The sequence below is a fragment of the Prionailurus bengalensis genome, chromosome B3 (assembly GCF_016509475.1).
Source record: "Prionailurus bengalensis isolate Pbe53 chromosome B3, Fcat_Pben_1.1_paternal_pri, whole genome shotgun sequence".
NCBI lineage: Eukaryota > Metazoa > Chordata > Mammalia > Carnivora > Felidae > Prionailurus > Prionailurus bengalensis.
In genome coordinates, this window is record NC_057355.1 from 6,256,999 (window position 1) to 6,275,628 (window position 18,630).

At 52.0% G+C, this 18,630-nt stretch overlaps 1 protein-coding gene and 1 long non-coding RNA gene across 2 annotated transcripts in view; one reads left to right on the plus strand and one right to left on the minus strand.

Moving 5' to 3' along the window:
- Window positions 1–18,630, plus strand: part of LOC122467570 — a 39,910-nt gene that overhangs the window by 3,840 nt on the left and 17,440 nt on the right. The gene's annotated exons all lie outside the window — the stretch shown is intronic.
- Window positions 3,064–18,630, minus strand: part of WDR93 (WD repeat domain 93) — a 49,998-nt gene continuing 34,431 nt past the window's right edge. The window contains exons 10-17 of the mRNA XM_043553945.1: window positions 18,048–18,118; window positions 17,411–17,497; window positions 16,014–16,133; window positions 14,402–14,615; window positions 12,659–12,722; window positions 11,681–11,837; window positions 11,160–11,358; window positions 3,064–3,383 (exon numbers count right to left, since the gene is read on the minus strand). Of these exons, the coding sequence (XP_043409880.1) occupies window positions 3,287–3,383; window positions 11,160–11,358; window positions 11,681–11,837; window positions 12,659–12,722; window positions 14,402–14,615; window positions 16,014–16,133; window positions 17,411–17,497; window positions 18,048–18,118 (1,009 nt within the window). The 3' untranslated portion in view covers window positions 3,064–3,286. The remainder of the gene's footprint in view (window positions 3,384–11,159; window positions 11,359–11,680; window positions 11,838–12,658; window positions 12,723–14,401; window positions 14,616–16,013; window positions 16,134–17,410; window positions 17,498–18,047; window positions 18,119–18,630) is intronic.

Here is an 18,630-nt window from a genome sequence, read left to right on the forward strand (position 1 = left end):
CAAATATTGTTAAAATGTCAATACTACCCAAAGCAATCTACATATTCAATGCAATCCCCATCAAAATAATACCAGCATTCTTCACAGAGCTAGAACAATCCTGAAATTTGTGTGGAACCAGAAAAGACCCTGAATAGCCAAAGCAATCTGGAAAAAGAAAACCAAAAAAGGAGGCATCACAATCCCAGACTTCAAGCTGTATGACACTTTTTTTTAATTGTTTATTTATTTTTGACAGAGTGTGAGCAGGGTAGAGGCAGAGAGAGGGAGAGAATCTGAATCAGGCTCCAGGCTCTGACCTGTCAGCACAGAGCCTGATGTGGGGCTTGAACTCATGAACCGGGAAATAATGACCTGAGCCAAAGTAGACGCTTAACCGACTGAGCCACCCAGGTTCCCCTCAAACTGTATTACAAAGCTGTAATCATCAACACAGTATGGTACCGACACAAAAACAGAAACTCAGATCAATGGAACAGAATAGAGAACACAGAAATGGACCCGCAAACATATTGCCAACTAATCTTTGACAAAGCAGGAAAGAATATCCAATGGAGTAAAGACAGTCTCTTCAGCAAGTGGTGCTGGGAAAACTGGGCAGCGACATGCAGAAGAATGAACCTGGACCACTTTCTTATACCATACACAAAAATAAACTCAAAATAGATGAAAGACCTCAATGTAAGACGGGAAGCCATCAAAATCCTTGAGGAGAAAGCAGGCAAAAACCTCTTTGACCTCAGCCGCAGCAACTTCTTACTCAACACATCTCTGGAGGCAAGGGAAACAAAAGCAAAAATGAACTATTGGAACTTTTTTTCAAGATAAAAAGCTTCTGCACAGTGAAGGAAACAATCAGCAAAACCTAAAGGCAACCGACGGAATGGGAGAAGATATTTGCAAATGACATATCAGATAAAGGGTTAGAATCCAAAATGTATAAAGAACCTATCAAACTCCACACCCAAAAAACAAGTAATCCAGGGAAGAAATGGGCAAAAGACATGAATAGACACTTCTCCAAAGAAGACATCCAGATGGTCAACAGACACATGAAAAAATGCTCAACATCACTCATCATCAGGGAAATAGAAATCAAAACCACAATGAGATACCACCTGACACCTGTCAGAATGGCTCACATGAACAACTCAGGCAACAACAGATGTTGGCGAGGATGCAGAGAAAGAGGATCTCTTTTGCACTGCTGGTGGGAATGCAAGCTGGTGCAGCCACTCTGGAAAACAGGATGGAGGTTCCGCAAAAAATTAAAAATAGAACTACCCTACGACCCGGTAATTGCACTACTAGGCATTTATCCAAGGTATACAGGTGTGCTGTTTCGAAGGGGCACATGCACCCAATGTTTATAGCAGCACTATCGCCAATAGCCAAAGTATGGAAAGAGCCCAAATGTCCATCGATGGATGAATGGATAAAGAAGATTTTGGTATTATATATATAATATATATATGTATGTATGTAATGGAGTATTACTCAGCAATCAAAAAGAATGAAATCTTGCCATTTGCAACTACACGGATGGAACTAGAGGGTATCATGGTAAGCGAAATTAGAGAAGGACAAATATCATAGGGCTTCACTCATATGAGGACTTTAAGACACAGAACAGATGAACGTAAGGGGAGCAAAAATAATATAAAAACAGGGAGGGGGACAACACATAAGAGACTTAAATATGGAGAACAAACAGAGGGTTACTGGAGGGGGTGTGGGAGGGGGGATGGGCTAAATGGGGAAAGGAATCTATTCCTGACATTATTGTTGCACTATATGCTAACTAACTTGGATGTAAATTTAAAAAATAAGTACAATAAAACATTTTTAAAAATTAAGCTTTAAAAAAGTAAAAAATAAATAAAAGAAAGGGACACTCGCTGTGGGTGCTGTCGGCAGTCACGTTGCCACCCAAGCAAAGGGCATCAAAACAGAGATGGAGAGAGATTCCTGTTGTTACTCAGCACCTGGACCCGGCTCCCCAGAAAGCATTACGTGCTACATTACGTGAGCCAACCCTAAAGTTCGTTTCAGAGCTGGGTCTCTGACGCTTGATGTTGGAAAAGCCCATTAGGACTTGATACGGGCTGTTCCGAGCAGTGACCTGAGCCTCCATTTTCCTTCTGTACAATGGGGATAATGATCATCTGTACATCTCACAAAGTGTACTTGTAAAGCAGACACATCACAGCAGGTGCCCCATCAGTGTTAGTCCTCTGTTACATTTAGGGGGTGTACGAGGCCAAGGCCATCATCCTGAGTTTTCCTCCCTCATCTCAAAAGGGAGTCAGTGCCTGCTGTTTAGAGGAACAGGACCCGTTGGTGTAAAGGTTATTTTTGCTGCTGTTTTTTGTTTCCACGGGCAGGAGAATGAGGGGCGGAGCGCCTCAGGTGGGAACCTCTTCATCCGGGGACGTGCTGCCGGTCAGCACCAGCGCCGTGAAGGAGGGATCAGGACAGTGAGGAGCATGTGTGTCCCAAGGGAGGAGATGGATGGGGACACAAAAGGAGATGCCTGTCACCAACCCCACGTGCAGTTGACCACGGGGAGGCCGGGACGTGTCAACCACCTGCAGTTCTCAGAGACACCACACAGTGTCCTCGGAGAGGCAGGCCTAGGCCTTGAGCTGCGGGGACCCCTCCAGCCGGTTTTCCTGGGAAGGGCAGTTTCCAGAAAAGAGAGGCACCTCTCTGACCCCATCCTGTCCCCCAGCCACCCCACCCACCCAGGGTCCCAGGCCACAGTTCCTGCCTGCCACCTTGCCTCTCAGACCCGTGTGACCTCAGGCGGTCACCCAACCTCTGATCCTCCACAGCCTCTCCGAAGCAATTCCAGGAAGGTTGTGTATGAGCCAGCTCAGAGAGGGAGAGGAAGTGGGTGGGGAGAAAGAGGGCCACATAGCAGCTGGGGTGGCCTGGGGTCTTGGTCATTTGAGCAAAGTGGCTCTCCTGGGCTTAGAAGGCGAGTGTCCCTCACACGGCCTAGGACTGGGCCTTGCTGGGGTCTGGACTGGGTGGGAACAAAAGGACACACACCACAGTGACTTTGGAGTCTGGAAACAATAGCACTGTTTATTGGGGTGACATCTGCCCACCCGAGGGCTCTGACAAGCGGCTTAGGGTTGGAGGCTCCCCAGATCATCCCTCTCCCCTTGCTGAGGTCCCAGACTGCCCGTCTAGGCCCCTGGGGGCCTCTGTCACCTTGTCTCTCGGTCTCGGAGCATCCCGGGGCGAAGCCTGCCTGCCGCCAACCTTGCAGAGAGCCCAGTCACTTCCTGGAGGTCTCTCTCTGGAGAAGCAGGGAGTACCTGCGAAGCCGGGTCCAGTGCTCCTGCTCTTTCACCTTCTTCTCCAGCTTCTGGAAGCTGTGGGCCACACAGGTGGAGATGAGAGGAAGCCGCTTTGTGCCTCGTCACCCCCCTGCCGCCCGGCTCCAAGGTCCCCGGGGCAGACCTTGACCGCCCTGTGCTAATCTAAGAGCCTCTCCGAGTGGCTCGTCTGCGGCACGACTGTGTCCTCGGGGCTCCACCCGGTGCAGGGCCAGTACTCGAAACACCTTTACTGCGTGACGACGGGGCCTGCGTGCTGCGGGAGGCGCCCCACGGAAGGCACGGTACCACGGGGGACTCACGGTCTGTGCGCGTGGACCACCGTGAGCCACGTCAGGATGCCCACACCTCCAGGGAGCAGACGCCGCTAGAGCATCGAGTGTCACCGGCTGGACTCCCAAGACCCGACCTTGACTGCCCACCTGCTCAAACTTACCGACCTTTGTCCCACATTCTTCCTTAAATTCTTCTTTCCAGCTTCTCTCTTAAACTCAGGCAAAAGACCCGAAGGGCATAACATCCCGAGAAAGAAACCAGAACCGCCCCGCCAGCAATAACGACTGACAGCCCAGACAGAGTTCTGGAGGCCCGGCCAAGCAGACCAGTCTGAACTTAACCCCCGACTCACGCCTGCGCACACGGGACCGTGCGGTGACCCAGGGAGGGACCAGCGGTTACCTTTACTTCATCATAATACTAAAATCTGCACCGAGGGGGGGCTCGTCTCATTTACGTGACATACAAAGCATATGTGTAGACGTGTTTCCTTAGGGCGCGTGCAGGACCGCATGCCCACCTCTGCGTACAGTGACCAGGCTTCCCTAACCCTCAGTTTCAGGAACCCACCCACCCCTGCTCTGAGAGTCACGGCTTTTGAAAGTTATTCCCGGTGATGTCCTTACCCACTGCGAATAAAGTTGCCCTCGTGCCACAATTCACCTGCTATAGTTTGTCTGTGTGACTCACCACGGGGTGAACTCCCACTGGTTTGGTTACGCTGGTGACAGGCAAGGGTGCGAGTGCGGGAAAGATCCATGTGGCTGAAACAGCCCTGCTTCCCCCCACCCCAGCTCCATCAGGGTGACAGCGGGGGGAAGGACATTTGTAATTTGAGGCGTTTTAAGTGCCACAGAGGTCGAATGGAGGGAGGCGGGAGGGATCCATCCACCTTGCCTGGGGAGCTCCTGGAAGAGAAGACCCTCGAGTTGGGTCTTTTACAAGATGTTAATTTTTTTTTTTAAGTAACAAATAAATGCACATTCAGTACAGGAAAATCAGGGCAGCCCAGGATTCGCCCCTCATTCTGCCTGTGCAGAGATGGCCGCTGTGAGGGGGTGCGGGGAGGAAGGAAGCCTTCCTTCTGGGGAAGAGGTGCCCCTGCTGTCTGGGTTTCTGCCTTGGGTGCCTGAGGGCACAGAGGATGTTAAACCGCTTAGGGCAGGCAGGAGGAGGGCTACTTCCGGGGAGAAAGACCATGGTTGCAGCTTTGGATTTTTGAGGCTCTACCTGCCAAGGAACATCCACGTGGAGATGTATCTGATACTCGATGCACGAAAACATTTGTATTTTATTTTATTAGAAAAATTTTCTTAATGTTTATTTGAGAGAGAGAGAGAGAGAGAGAGAGAGAGAGAGAGAGAGACAGCATAGGTGGGGAAGGGGCAGAGAGAGAGGGAGACACAGAATGCGAAGCAGGCTCCAGGTTCCGAGCTGTCAGCACAGAGCCTGATGTGGGGCTCAAACCCATGGGCTGTGAGATCGTGACCTGAGCTGAAGTTGGACGCTCAACTCACTGAGCCACCAGACGCCCCTAAAATATTTAACTTGAAAAAGTACTCTATACTTTGCTTTAAAAAAAAAAAATGGAAGAATACAAGTGGGTATACAATTAGAAGCAATTTCCTTCTCTCCTCAGATCCTTATTTTCTGTTCCCAAAGCAACGGTAATTAACGGCTCCTTGTAAATCCTTGCAAATTGCGTATACACATACAAGCGTAGACATGTGTATAATCTTTTTTTTTTTAACGGAAGTGTGCCATGCACTGTTGTGCACCCTGCTGTTTGCACTGAAACCGTATCCCAGAAATTGCTTCCAGGAGGCACTCCCAGATCTGCCACAGTCTTTTTCCCCTATTGGTGACGCTTGGGGTTTCCACTCTTTCGCTAATGCTGTCCAGGCTGCAATGAAGTCTTTGCCTGCGTGTGAGAGCGATGGGCAGGGAGGAGGAAAAGCATGTGCATGTTACAAACTCGGGCTTTGAACCCACACTGCTTGTGCTCAAACCCAGCTCCTTTGCTTACAAGTTGGTGACCCGGGGCCAGTGGCACGACCTCATCAGCCTCAGCTTTCTCGCTGTGCAGCGGGGAAATAATAGTAAGAAATAAGATGATGCCTGCAAAGCACTTAGCATAGCCCTGGCACACGGTAGGTGCTCATTAAAGTTAATTATAATAATACTTCTGCTGCTGATAAATAAGTGGGTGTGAAATTTTTGGGTCAGGAGGTCAAAACAACATGGATTCAATAAGGGACCGTCCAGGAGCGCTTAGCTGGCTCAGGTGGTGGAGCGTGCGACTCTTGATCTCTCAGGGTTGTGAGTTCAAGCCCCATATTAAGTGTAAGATTACTTAAAATCTTTAGGAAGGCACCTGGCTGGCTCAGTCGGTGGAACGTGTGACTCTTTTTTTAAGTTTATTTATTTGTTTTGAGAGAGAGAGAGAGGGAGACCACAAGCAAATGAGAGGCAAGAGAGAGAGGGATAGAGAATCCCAAGCAGGCCCTGCACTGTCAGGTTGGACCCCAACACGGGGCTCGAACCCATGAACTGTGAGATCATGATCCGAGCCGGAAACCAAGAGTTGGATGCTCAACCGACTGAGCCACCCAGGTGCCCTGGAGACTGTAACTTCTCGATCTAGGGTCTGTGAGTTTGAGCCCCACGTTGGGTATAGAGATTGCTTTAAAAAAAAAAAAAAAAAAAAAAAAAGAGCAACCGTCCAGGAGGCAGCTGGATAGATGGAACAAGGGCAAGTTTTAAAAGGAAGCCTGAAAATAAAGTCATTCGTGTGTTCAAGACAACATGGATGACGTCCAAAATATAATGCTGGCGGGGAGAAGGCCTTTCTCGATGATCTCGTGGTAAAGATGGTTAGCCTGGTTAACACTTCCAGCGTGTGCCAGGCCACGTCCTATGCGGAGATGCAGCTGTCACCCATTTTACGCACGGAGACGCTGGGGACCGCCCTGTCGCACAGCTAGAGCCCCCTGTCTGTGCCCTAGTCATACTGTAGAGCTTGCACCCCGAATTTGAGGCCCTTTGCACCTGCCCCTCAGCGAAGCCTAAGGGAGAAGGCGGAAAAGTCCAGCTACTGGACACTTGAAACTTCTGTCTGGCTGGGTGAGCAACTCCAAATACTCCTCTCCAAAGACAAACCGGGAAAAAATTATTCACAGCACATTGACAACTCTTAAAATCAAAAGAAAATGAACTCACGCATAAGAAACAGATCCAGGGCAGGCCAGGGAAGGAGTGAGGGAAATGTACAGTATATATAACAGAAAGATGCTCAGTGTCCTTCGTTCCCTAATTAAAATAGCCATGAGCTGTCAGTTCCTGCCTGCCCAGCCCCTGGCCCAGAGGGCCAGGTGCCCTGTGGACCCAGAAGCCCGCCTTCTGGCAGACAGGTGGGTGGTTGAACCCGAATCTTGCTTGGCTTTGTATTCCATAAGGAATAAAGGGAGAGAGAGACAGAGAGAGGAAGGGGCACTCTGTCTGCTTCCTAGTGTCCAGAAATTTCTGTCTCGTGATCAAGTTTGACCTAGCCAGGGATGGCAGAACTCGAAAGTGGAAACGGTGCCTGGAGCCCCAAGTTGCACGGGAGCAGAAGCCAGGCCTTGGGGTGGGGGGTGGGGATGCATATTTGCGGCTAGCTGGCCTCCTTTTAAAGCCCCAAAGGCAGGTTCCCTTTCACACTGGCTATTTATAAAAGTCCCAGGGGCAGGTTTTGCAAAAATATTTTGGACAGATGATTGCAAGCTTGAAACTCTGAATCGATTGCCACATAACCCACTGCCTTGAAGTTTCACCTAGTTTTAGGGCCAATGGAAGCGGTTTCAGACACGAGGAGTAAATAGGGAAAAACAAGATGAGATTAAAACCTTTGGGACATGTATGGATATGTGGGATAAACAACAATAGGAAAATGTTAATGGCAGAATCTAGGTTGTGGGTATATGGATGTTCAGTGACTTTTTTTTTTTTTTCAAAACTGCTGTATGTTTGAAAATTTTCAAAATAAAATGTTGGAGTGGGGGTCAGGGGGGTGGAGGGCTACTTTTTGGGAAAGTCCCAGATAGCAGACCTCAGAGCAAGTAGAAAAGGAAAAGCCTTCTTTAAAACAGTTTTTCCCAATTTGTCGCTGGGACCCAATGGGTTGCCACAAGGGATATAATTCGAACACTGTGATCAGGCCGAAGTAAAAATTCCTTCAAGCTAGGCTGGCCCCAACCATACAATGCAACCCCTCCCAGCTCCTGCTGGGTCCCAGAACCCAGTGACAACTTCCCTGAGCTTTTCTGTTCCCAAGCTCCCATGGTTTGGGTCAATCCCAAGCCCTGCCCCTGGTCACCCCCGCTCCCAGCCCCCCTGCCCCACCTGGTCAGCCCTGACAAGCTTCCCTGGGAGGGCAGTCCTCTCCCCACCCTCCTGGCTGTGGGGGCCACCCCAGGGGGGGTTGCTCAGGCATCACACCTGAGAGCCAAGCTCTCCCGACAGGGAGGAAAGACTTTGGGAAAGTAGTAGAGTGAGCCCCATTCCTACAGGAACACAGACTGGAGGGGGCAGGGTGGAAAGGACCATCTTTACAGAGCAGGCCCGACCACAGGGGAGTGGGGAAACGCCCTGCAGACACATCCTTTCCACAGAAAATGACATTGGCATATTTACAAGGAAGGTTTTCTTAAAAAAGAATGAAGTGATATTCTGGAGTGACAGAAAGCCAGATTTAAAAGTTGAACTCGGAACGTGACCTCAACTTAGTCAAAACACCAAAGGGAAAACCAGAAGGAAATGCACTGACATATTAACAGCAGGGCTAGGGTTTGGTGATGGTCGTGGGTGGTTTACATTTTCTTTTCTGCGCTGTCCTGTTTTCCAGATTTCTACAGGTGCGTGTATAACTTCTATCAGAAATAATGAATCACTTTTTTTTTTTTTTTTTTTTTTTTTTTTTTTTTTACAACGGGGAAGTGCTCCGTTATGGTCGTAGTGTGCTTGAAGCAGATTTCAGGGGCTGAGTGGGGCTCTGCAGGTGTCCAAGTACCGATCTCCACTCATACGTTGGTTGAGGGTTGGAAATGTCAGTCAGGGACTGAGGGCGGCCTGAGTTGGCCGGGCCCCTTGCTGCCAGGCAGGAGGTGAGCCGCCCGGCGCTGGACATGTCGGTCCAGCCTCACCCTTTCCAGGCCAGTAAAAGAGGGCGTTAAACTGCGAGGCAGAAATGGGAACAGTCTCCTTAAACACAGAGTTCTCTAGGCCTCATCAGGAAAGAGCTCCGGAAACTCCACACCACGACCCAGGAGTACAGCCTCACCATAGCTATGACCTAAACTCGTACTCTTGACTTTTTTTTTTAACCAGTTTTTTAAATTTTCCAAGAGAATGTTTTGTTTTGTTTTGTTTTGTTTTGTTTTGTTTTGTTTTGTTTTGTTTCGGTAGGAAAGCTGCAAATAGGGAAAATACAAAAAAAAAAAAAAATCACATACATCATCACCCAAATAGAACTCCTGTTATATTGGTATACACATTTCCAGACTTCTCTCAAAATCAGGATTATACTGTAAACGATATTTCATAACCTCTCTCCATCTTTTGTTTGGAAAAATTTCAAACCTGGGGCGCCTGGGTGGCTCGGTCGGTCAAGCGTCCGACTTCAGCTCAGGTCATGATCTCACAGTTCATGGGTTCGAGCCCCGCGTCGGGCTCTGTGCTGATGGCTCGGAGCCTGTGCCTGCTTCGGATTCTGTGTCTCGCTCTCTCTCTGCCCCTCCCTCCCTTGCACTCTGTCTCTCAAAAATGAATTTAAACGTTTAAAAAAAAATTTTTTTAAAAAGAAAAATTTCAAACCTACATAAAAGTTGCAAGTAGTACAGTGAACCTGCACCTGTGGTCACCGATGGTGAACATTTTGCCTGGCTGTCTGTCTGTCTCTTTCTGTGAGTATTTTCCTGGGTTTCACTGGTTGTTGACATTTTCTCTTCCTCTCTCTAAATGTTTTCCTGGTCTGTGCTTCAAAGTAAGCTGCAGACATCACGATGCCTCACCCTTCAATTCTTCAGCTGTGTCTCCTCAGAATAAGTCAAGCCGTCAAGGGTCAAAGCAAGAAACTGCCATGTAAAGAACAGCCAGACGCTCTTGGTGAATCTCTAATCAGGGGAAATGCCCGATGACTCCTCCTTCACCGTCCTCCCCCCGAGACCCACAGACCATCTGCCTCTCCGGATGAATGGGCTGCCTCCTTCCAGGAGATACTGAAAGCCCCCCAGGCACCCCCACAACCGGAGAACCACAAGCAGCAGGGAAATGCAGCCTTGGGGGTTCACGGCGCCACCTTGCGGTGGTGTTTAGGATTTCCCCAGGTACGAACTGGAAGTAACCCAGCATCCTTCTGGAACCTACCATTTACTGAGCGACCACCCAATGCCCAGCACTAGACGTGTATTATCTCTGGAATACCCACAAAACCTGAGGGCTGGGCACCATCAAAGTGTCCAGCCTGGCACACTGCAGGTGTTCAACACACCGGTTTTGAACAAAGGAAACTGAGGCTCTCGGAGGTGAAGGCACTCACCCGAGGTCTCTCAGTTAGGAAGGGGTGGCACTGGATTTCAAACCTGAGTATCCTGGCCATTCCACTTCCTTCCTCTTGAGGCAAGAGTAAATAGAAAAAGGGGAAATGGTCGTAAAGGGGTATCGTGGGGACTGGAGAGATCACAGAGTCTCTGAAGACCCTGGAAGGAAGGGGCCACCAAAGTCCCCCCCTCCAACCCCAGGAGAATCCAGGGCTCCGCTGGTAACCTCCTCCTGCCAAAAGTGCAGTCATGCCAGAAACCATCAGCAAGAATTTGCAAACCGCCGAGATGAGTGGCGGATGGATTAGAAGAGACAGCTGCTTCTCCAGAGCAGACAGAGCACAGCTCCTTATGCTTTTACAGCAGAAAGGGCCACAGGCAGAGTCCCCACGGGCCTGGGGGCCACAGAAAGGGGAGAGACGCGTGGCCGAACCATTTGTCCAGACGACGGTTAAAGCCAAGGGGGCTTGGACCAGGGGCTGGCGACCAGTTTGTATAAAGGGCCAGATAGTAAATGAGGCGGGCTTTATGGGTCGTGTGGCCTCTGTCACCACTGTTCAAGTCTGCTGTTGCAGCACACAAGCAGCCATGATGAGACATAGCAAATGGGCCGAACCTGGCCCATGACTTAAGCCCCTGTCTCCCATGACTGGTGTCTGATCATCCAAATACAGTTTTACAAAACCAAAGAATCCAGAAAGCAGGAGGACAAGACAGTCTTGACGAGGAGAAAATAGCGACTGGCAGGCAGTCCTTCTTTACCAGCCTGAATCCGGGGCTCCCTTTCCTGCCAACCCAAACGGGAAAGTGGAGTGTGGCTCACGGGCTACGATATGGCGGGGTCCCCCACGGAAGGGGCAGTCGAAATGCCGGACGGATCTGACCATCGAACACACTCCGCTAGTCCTCGACCCAGAGACAACCCCAGGAGCAGGGATGGGAAGCAGACCCGGGACTCTACCTCTCCTGGAGGAAATTCTCGCATCTTTTCTCCAAGGGCAACACCTGGGCGAAGGCCGTGCTATCGGTCATGTCCGTTTGAGGAACGGTGCAAAGGTTGCAGATGTTTTCCAGGAGCGGGTAGGCCTCGAGATTAAAACAGAAAATAGAATTCTGGATGTCCTTGGCGTCGTCGGATTCAATTTCGTCAGGATGGTCTCCTGAGATGAAACAAAACACAGCGTTCTGTAGAGGAATGACCTTCTCTGTGGGCTGGGTGGGCAGCTGGGGGCAGCTCTCTGCTGGTAAAGGCTGGGCCGTCGGGGCTGAGCTGTGAGGGGCTCCCTTGAAGGGGGGCCGCAGGAGTCTCTCTGGAATCCTGTGTTTTAGCTAAGTGCCTCGTGAGGGGCTAAGCAGCAGTGTCCTTTTGGCCTGTGGCGCAGGGTTGAAGAGCAGGGAAGAGATTGGGGGCATCACCCCGTGCTTTGGGAAGGGAGGGAGAAGGTCAGGCAAATAGCAGCCCCCAGAGCCCCCCTCCCATACCTCGGAGCAGGAAACACGGGCGGTGCAAAGACACGACAAACATAGGTGTCCAGGGCACTGCCAGATGGTAGGTTCTGGGTGGAGCAAAGGCACAGATGGTCTGGGGCTTGGCCACGTCCATGAGCTGCACAGAGCCATTCCTGGAAAAGGTCAGCACCTGGGAAGCAAGGGATGGCAACGGGGACTTCTCTGTCACCCCCATTTGGAATAAGAGAGGCAGCTGGACATCCAGGCCAGCAACAGAGAGAACGGATTTGCTCGGGGAGCAGAGAAACATGTGTGTTTACTTCTCCGGTGTCCCCAGCAGCAACAGGCCCTTTTCCAGGTGCCGTGTCTGATGCTGGGTGGCGCTCCCCACTCCTGCCCAGGCTTCTCTTCTGGCTCACCAGCATCCCTGTCCAGGAGCTGGCCCTCCACGTGGCCGGACGCAGTGCCGCCCTCGGCACACGTATGCTTTCCTCCCCATCCTCGGAGACCCCGCTCCATCCCACGGCCCTTCCTGGCCCGGGTTCGGAGACCGGCCTCTCTCCTGCCTGGCTCCTTCCTCCCTGTAGGTGAACCTGCTAGATGCGCCTGATCGAATCGTCCTCCAGCTGCCACACCACCTCCCTGCCCCTCACACTCCAACACCTGAGAGTGCGTCCTCACCTTCTCTGCCCTGTCCTGTCGCTTCCTCCCGAAAGCAGCCCCCCGCCCCCACTGACTTCTGCAGGCTGAGGTGGTGACCCCTGTCTCTGTTCTGTGGCATCCAGGGCCCAGCGCATCACAGCCTCTCTCGTCTCCCAGGGCAGCTGCGCGGTGATTCGTCTGCCTTCCCAGCTGAACCGTGCGATCTGCAAGGGCGGCGGCTTGCTCTTTCGTCCCTGTGCGCCCCAAAGCTAGTCTAGTGCCTCGCACTTGACAGGCCTCCAACAAACAGTCTTTGAAGGGAAAACGAACACGCTTGCTGAAGAGGAGTGAGGGGCGTGAGGAACCTACCATGCCAGGTAAGGCTGGGACTGGGGCCACTGCACAGATGGCTTCGTCCAGGTACTTTACTGGCCTGTGGGGAACCAGACACATACACATTCGTCCTGGAAGGAGTTAAGGCTGTGCTATCCTCTCCTGGCACGCATCTAGGAGACACTCTTGTAAATAAGCATCGGGAGACATGTCAGAGATGGTTCATAGTAGCAGACGCGGGGAACAGTCGCATTACCCACTGGTAGGGGAATGCCTTGTTGTGATATATTTGTTATACGATGGGATGCGGTAGAGCCGGGAAGAAACAGACCCGGCGCTGCATTCACCCACATGTGCGACTCTCCTGAACAAGGCTGCAGAGCAAGTTACGGAATAAACAGCCCCGAGAAACAAGCTGGAGGATACACAGCATGGGAGTCCCTTTACGAATTTCCCAAATAGGCACAGCTAAACAATGCGTTACTTGGAGATGCGTGTGGCTAATTCTTACGGGAAAGCGAAGGAATGGATGATGAATTTTGGAAAATGACACAGTCGATTGAAAAAGAAATCGGCCGTGATATTTGGCAGCGACTCCCATCAAACGGTGGAGTCAGTTTCTCCACTGCCTGACTGCGGGTGTGGCCACGTGACATGCTTCGTCCACCGTGACGTGAGCAGAAGCTTGGAGAGTGTACGTTGCCCTCGCTTGCTGAGGGGACCCCTTAGGCTGTGGGGTGATGGAGGCTGAGACAGCCCGCAGGAGCCACCACAGGGAAGAGAACCAAGTGTCCTGGCCAACGGCCACCCAACTGCCACCTATGCAAGTGAGGCTGTGCTGGACCATCCGGCCCCCGGCCTAGCTGCCAGAGCCTGAGCAAGGCCAGTGGAAGGACTGGCCCAAATTGCTGGTCTGCGAGATCAGGGGCTACACATTGACTTGTTTTCTGAAGCCATTAAGTTGTGGAATGGTTTGTTATATACGGCGACGATTACTAAGGGGGTCACCTCTGGAGAGGAGAGAAGGGTGTGACCAGGGACAAGCACACAGCCTTAACTGAATTGGAGATGATCTATTTCTTTTTTTTAATGTTTGTTTATTTTTGAGAGAGGGAGAGAGGCAGAGAGGGGGGAAGAGAGAATCCCAAGCAGGCTTTGCACTGTCAAAGCAGAGCCCAATGCAGGGCTCGAACCCATGAACTTGAGATCGTGACCTGAGCCGAAACCAAGAGTTGGATGCTTAACCAACTGAGCCACCCAGGCGCCCCGGAGATGATCTATTTCTGAAGGTTCATGATGGGTACAGGGAAGTTTCTCCCTCCCTCCCTCTCTCCCACTGCCTACTCTCTGTCTCTCTCTCTCTCTCTGTGTATATATATAAACACCCAAATACATATACACCTACATATATACTATACATAGTGTATATATAGCTATATCCTAAATATACACATGTGTATATTGTATAGCTCATTTGCATGCATAAAGTATTTTCACAACTTCAGAAAGAGACTCTTGAGACAATTTAAAAAAGAAAGAAAGCCTCGAGGAAACTGATAAAAGGCGATTTTGGCAGAAATGACAAATGACGTGAAAGCTGTCATTGGTGCTGTCGCGCAATTTTGTGAGACAAGTTTTACACGTGCACATAAAAAAGACGGTGGGGACTTGGGAGCTCACAGGGAGGGTGCTGACTACAGAGCCAGGGGACTCCAGCTGGGGAGCTGGTCACTTTCGGCTGGCCGGTCGTTTGCCCCGTCCTGCGCTCAAGCCACTGACCTCTCAACCAGCACACTGATGGTGGGTTCTTGGGTCCCCCTGGCTGTCACCAGATGGACAGAAGAATCTGTGCACAGCACCACACATTTCATGTGGGATTTCAAGGGCCCCTCAGGATACACGTTCTGTCCCTGGTGGACTAAGTAGTATTTGAGGAAGTGAACACTCTGGCAGGAACATCCCTTGGGAAGAGCGACGACCCCAAGAGGGAAACCTGGAAAAACAATGGCACAGGCAGGTCAGTGGCAGGGGGAGGGCTGATGCAGCCTGGGCGCAGGGTCTGTGACCAACAGGCACATGAGGGGTGTGAAGGCAAGATCCGGCAATGAGAGCCTTCTGGAAGTGAAGCCAGAAAACCCCAGTGCCCAGTGGGAGAGAAGAGCCCCCCCTTCTCAGTATGGAGGGGGGTGGGGGGTGGGGAAGAGCCCCGGGGAGAGGGGCCAGAGTCAGTGCTGGGACAGAAGGGACAGTGCCCTGCCAGGTACGGAGCCACAGCTGACCATGGTGGGTCAAGGTATACCAGAGAGAAGGTGGTTCTCTGAGAAGGGCTTTTTTATGAGAAGGGTGTATATGTGTGTAGTCAAACGATATCCAGGATGTATCAGTATCCAGACAAATGAAAACAACCTATTGAGCAAGTGAATGAAATTATGAGCATTCTTCAGCCCTTTAAGTATCTTTCACTCTTGTAAGAAGACTGGGTGAGGAACCAAAATTCAAGAGGGCGCGTAGGGATGTTTATCTCCCCACCATGTGGGCCGAGTGCGGCTAAACGGAAACCACCACCGAATCCTTCAGATGGAAACAGCCAAGGGAGGAAGGCACCTCACTGACCTGACAGAAGGCTCCCCGAGATGGCCAGTAGACAGGGCCCTCTCTCTGGTTCTCACCAGCACGCTGGCTGGGAAGGCTGCCCACCTCTACTCTCAGAGGAAACAGCCATCCAATTGTACAATGACAAACCCAGCGATTCACTCATCACTTCTAAAAAAGTTTGGTAAGAGGGAGCCTTTCCCTCAGAGGCTGATCGATCGACTTAGGGAAACTAGACACCACTGATTTTCTGCACCTGCAGAGCTGGACCCGGGATCCTGGGACTCCAGGACTCTAGCAAGGTGCCACCCACCCAGCATGGCTACTGGTCTTGCACTGGCCACCATACAGGTCTCTTAGCTTCAGTAGCAGTGGGCTTCCTGCTGACCGCGGTGAGGGTGGGAGAGCAGGAAGACTTACTTAGTTTGAGAACTTGGGGGCGGGTGGGGGAGGGCCAGGGCTGCCCTACCGTCACATCCCGTGCTGGGAGACACCTCCCTGGAGTGTGATAATGAGGTAACTAACAGTCTTACTTCAGGACCTGCTCCAGTGCGGGGCACGGGGCGAGCGCTCAACAGTACACAGGGATTGGGAAGTGTCAGCACTTATCGTGTTCAATAAGTGACTGAATGAATGAGGGGAAGGCGGGACCGGCTCCCCACATGGACTTGAGAACACAGAGTAACTACCAGAAGGCCCAGAGCCTGCAGGAAACTCCAGAGCTCCCTGGGGTCTCATAATCCAGGGGTCTCATAATCCAGGGGTTAGGCAGAGGCGGGGGCGGGGGGGGGGTGCTCACCTTCTGCCAGGTCCCACAGCGTGAGCACGCCATCCTCGCAGGCCAGCACCAGGTAGGAACAGCAGCAGCTGAGCTGAGAGACAGCAATGGGTGCAGCACAGGGCCACACGCCCTCCGGGTCTAGAGGGGAGGACGGCACTCACTCGGCCGCCCCTGCCCCAGCCGCTGCACCCGCCCACCACCTCCATGCGCACAGCTCACGGCCCAGACTAGTCTGCCCGGCTGGGACACGGGCAGGGGTACCTGCTGGGCTCTCCGCAATGCTACCTCCTTAGGACAGAAGAGCAAGTCCCAGTCCCCTTGCACTGACGCTCACACTGAACGAGTACTTGCCGGGCGCTAAGCACCGTGGTAAGCACTGTATGCGCACCCTTTCGGTTAATTCTCGCAAGGGTCTGGTGAGATGAGTCCTGTTGGCACCCCTATTTCACAGATGAGGAGACTGAGGCAGAGAAGCCACCTGCCCAAGGTCAGAGCCAGTCAGTACAGAGGTGGAGATTAGAAGCCACACTGCCTGAGAGGGTGTTGGGAGGAGAGAAAATTCTTCCTTTGAACACTTTTAAACATTAAAGTATAATCCCTTTTTAAAATTTTTTAACAATGTTTATTTTTAAGAGAGAGAGAGAGAGAGACAGACCGTGAGTGAGGGAGCGGGAAAAGAGAGGGAGACACAGAATCCGGAGCAGGCTCCAAGCCCCGAGCTGTCAGCACAGAGTCCGATGCACGGCTCGGACTCATGAACCATGAGATCGTCACCTGAGCCGAAGTCAGACACTTAACCGACTGAGCCACCCAGGGGCCCCAAACAGTAAAGTACAATTCTAAAGAATAATATCCGTGTACAGCTCAAGGAATTACCACAAAGAGAACCTGCTCACGTAACTGTCTCCAAGAATTTGTAAAAACCAAAAAAGACCACGTAAGTGGTGGTCCTAAGTGCCTTTCAATTTCAAAAAGCTTTCACATACAGAAACCCTCTGGATTTTGCGATCCACGGCAAGCACGTGCAGTCAGCAGGGATGGATGGTGTGATGAATGAGCTCTGTGTTTCAGATGAGAAAACAGGGTCAGGGGCACGCGGTGACTGGCCTGGGGCTACACAGCTTGCGGGCCTTCATTGCGCCGGGGCCGGATCCGGCCCCTGATGCCAAGCCTCTTTTTGCCTCAGCTGCCAAAGGAGCCCTGTGGACCTGACCGGGCTTTGTCCCTATCGACCTATTCTCTTGGAGAAACGGGACCGCCCAGAGACAGAGCCTTGCATTCACACCACAGGCCCTGAGCCACCTGCTTCTGCCTGCACAGCTCTGGTCCCCTAAAGTGACGTGTCAGTCACGTGCTCTCAGCTAAGCTGGAGAAGGACACGTTCTCAGGCAACTCCCATCTCAGCAGCCAAGTACCGGCTTTATCCTTCAGAGTTCGGTTAAGTGAATAGAGGAAGAAGTTGTGGTTTCCGGTCCAGTGTATGCCAAGGACACAGGCTACCCCTGGGAAAGAAGAGAGGAAAGGGGCGTCACGTGAGGCAGCTGGGTACCCCCGGGTTTGTACGGAAGGTGTTTGCCCAAGCAGAAGTCGGTTTGAGGTCAAAAGTGGTGCGTTCTAAGGGGCAGCGCCCAGCAGAGGGGTGAGCCTCCCGGGGAGGAGGGCTGAGCATCCCCGGGAGGGCTGTTCCCACGGCCAGCTCGCCTTCCCTGGTGAGGAGGACGGTCACGCTGCCCCTCAGCGGCTTTCACGTCGTCTAGATAATTCATGTCCTCTTGGCTGTCAGTGTTTGAAATAGCATGTTCTACACAGTGAGTTCATGTTCAGAAGCAGCCTGGCAGGATATGTGCTCAGACCCTCCTCTGTGGCGAGTCACTGCCTGAAGACAGCACGGCCTCCGTTATCAGGGAGTCTGGGCTGGGGCACCATGCGTCCAGACACCGTTAAGCGGCGACCTACTCTCCGCTTCGTTGCCTCCCACCGTGCAGGGGTTGCTGGGGTGCTCCCCGAGTGGACCACCTGCCCAGGACAGCCACCTGCATTGTGTTCATTTACCCGAGGGGCTCTTGACGTCCGCTGGCATGGTGGTGACGCGGCCAGGAAGGAGGAAGTGGAACGTGGCCATACTGGGGGAAGAAAAAGAGACACGAGTCAGCCGTGGCAGGCTCCGAGACACCCTGGCAGAGCCATGGTACTAAAACCAGAAACGGGTAGTTAGGACGGACCTTCCCAGGGATACAGGGCCATGAGCTAAGTCGCATGGGATGTGCCGGCCCTGGTGGCCGCAGACCTGGGAAGTTGGTGAGGGCAGGGCAGGGCAGGCAGAGGCGCGGGAGTCACTCCCGGGCTGGGAACGGCACCCGGCACCCAGAAGAACCTTCTCTGTCCTTGGGGAAGATCCCCTAGTGACCAGACTTGGCTGCCGTGAACAAATGCTCCCTTATGCTGGGGGCAATCCAACCAGGGTGTGCTGATACATCTGTCCTTAAGAAAAGAACAAACCAATTTCCTGATGTCTATATAGAGTTGGTAGCTTCTTGTGGTATAGACTCCCACTACAGACAGACATTACCCGCAGGTTAACAACGAGCCTGCAGCCAGGCAGCATGCCCCTGAACCTCGCTGGGGCCCAGTTCAG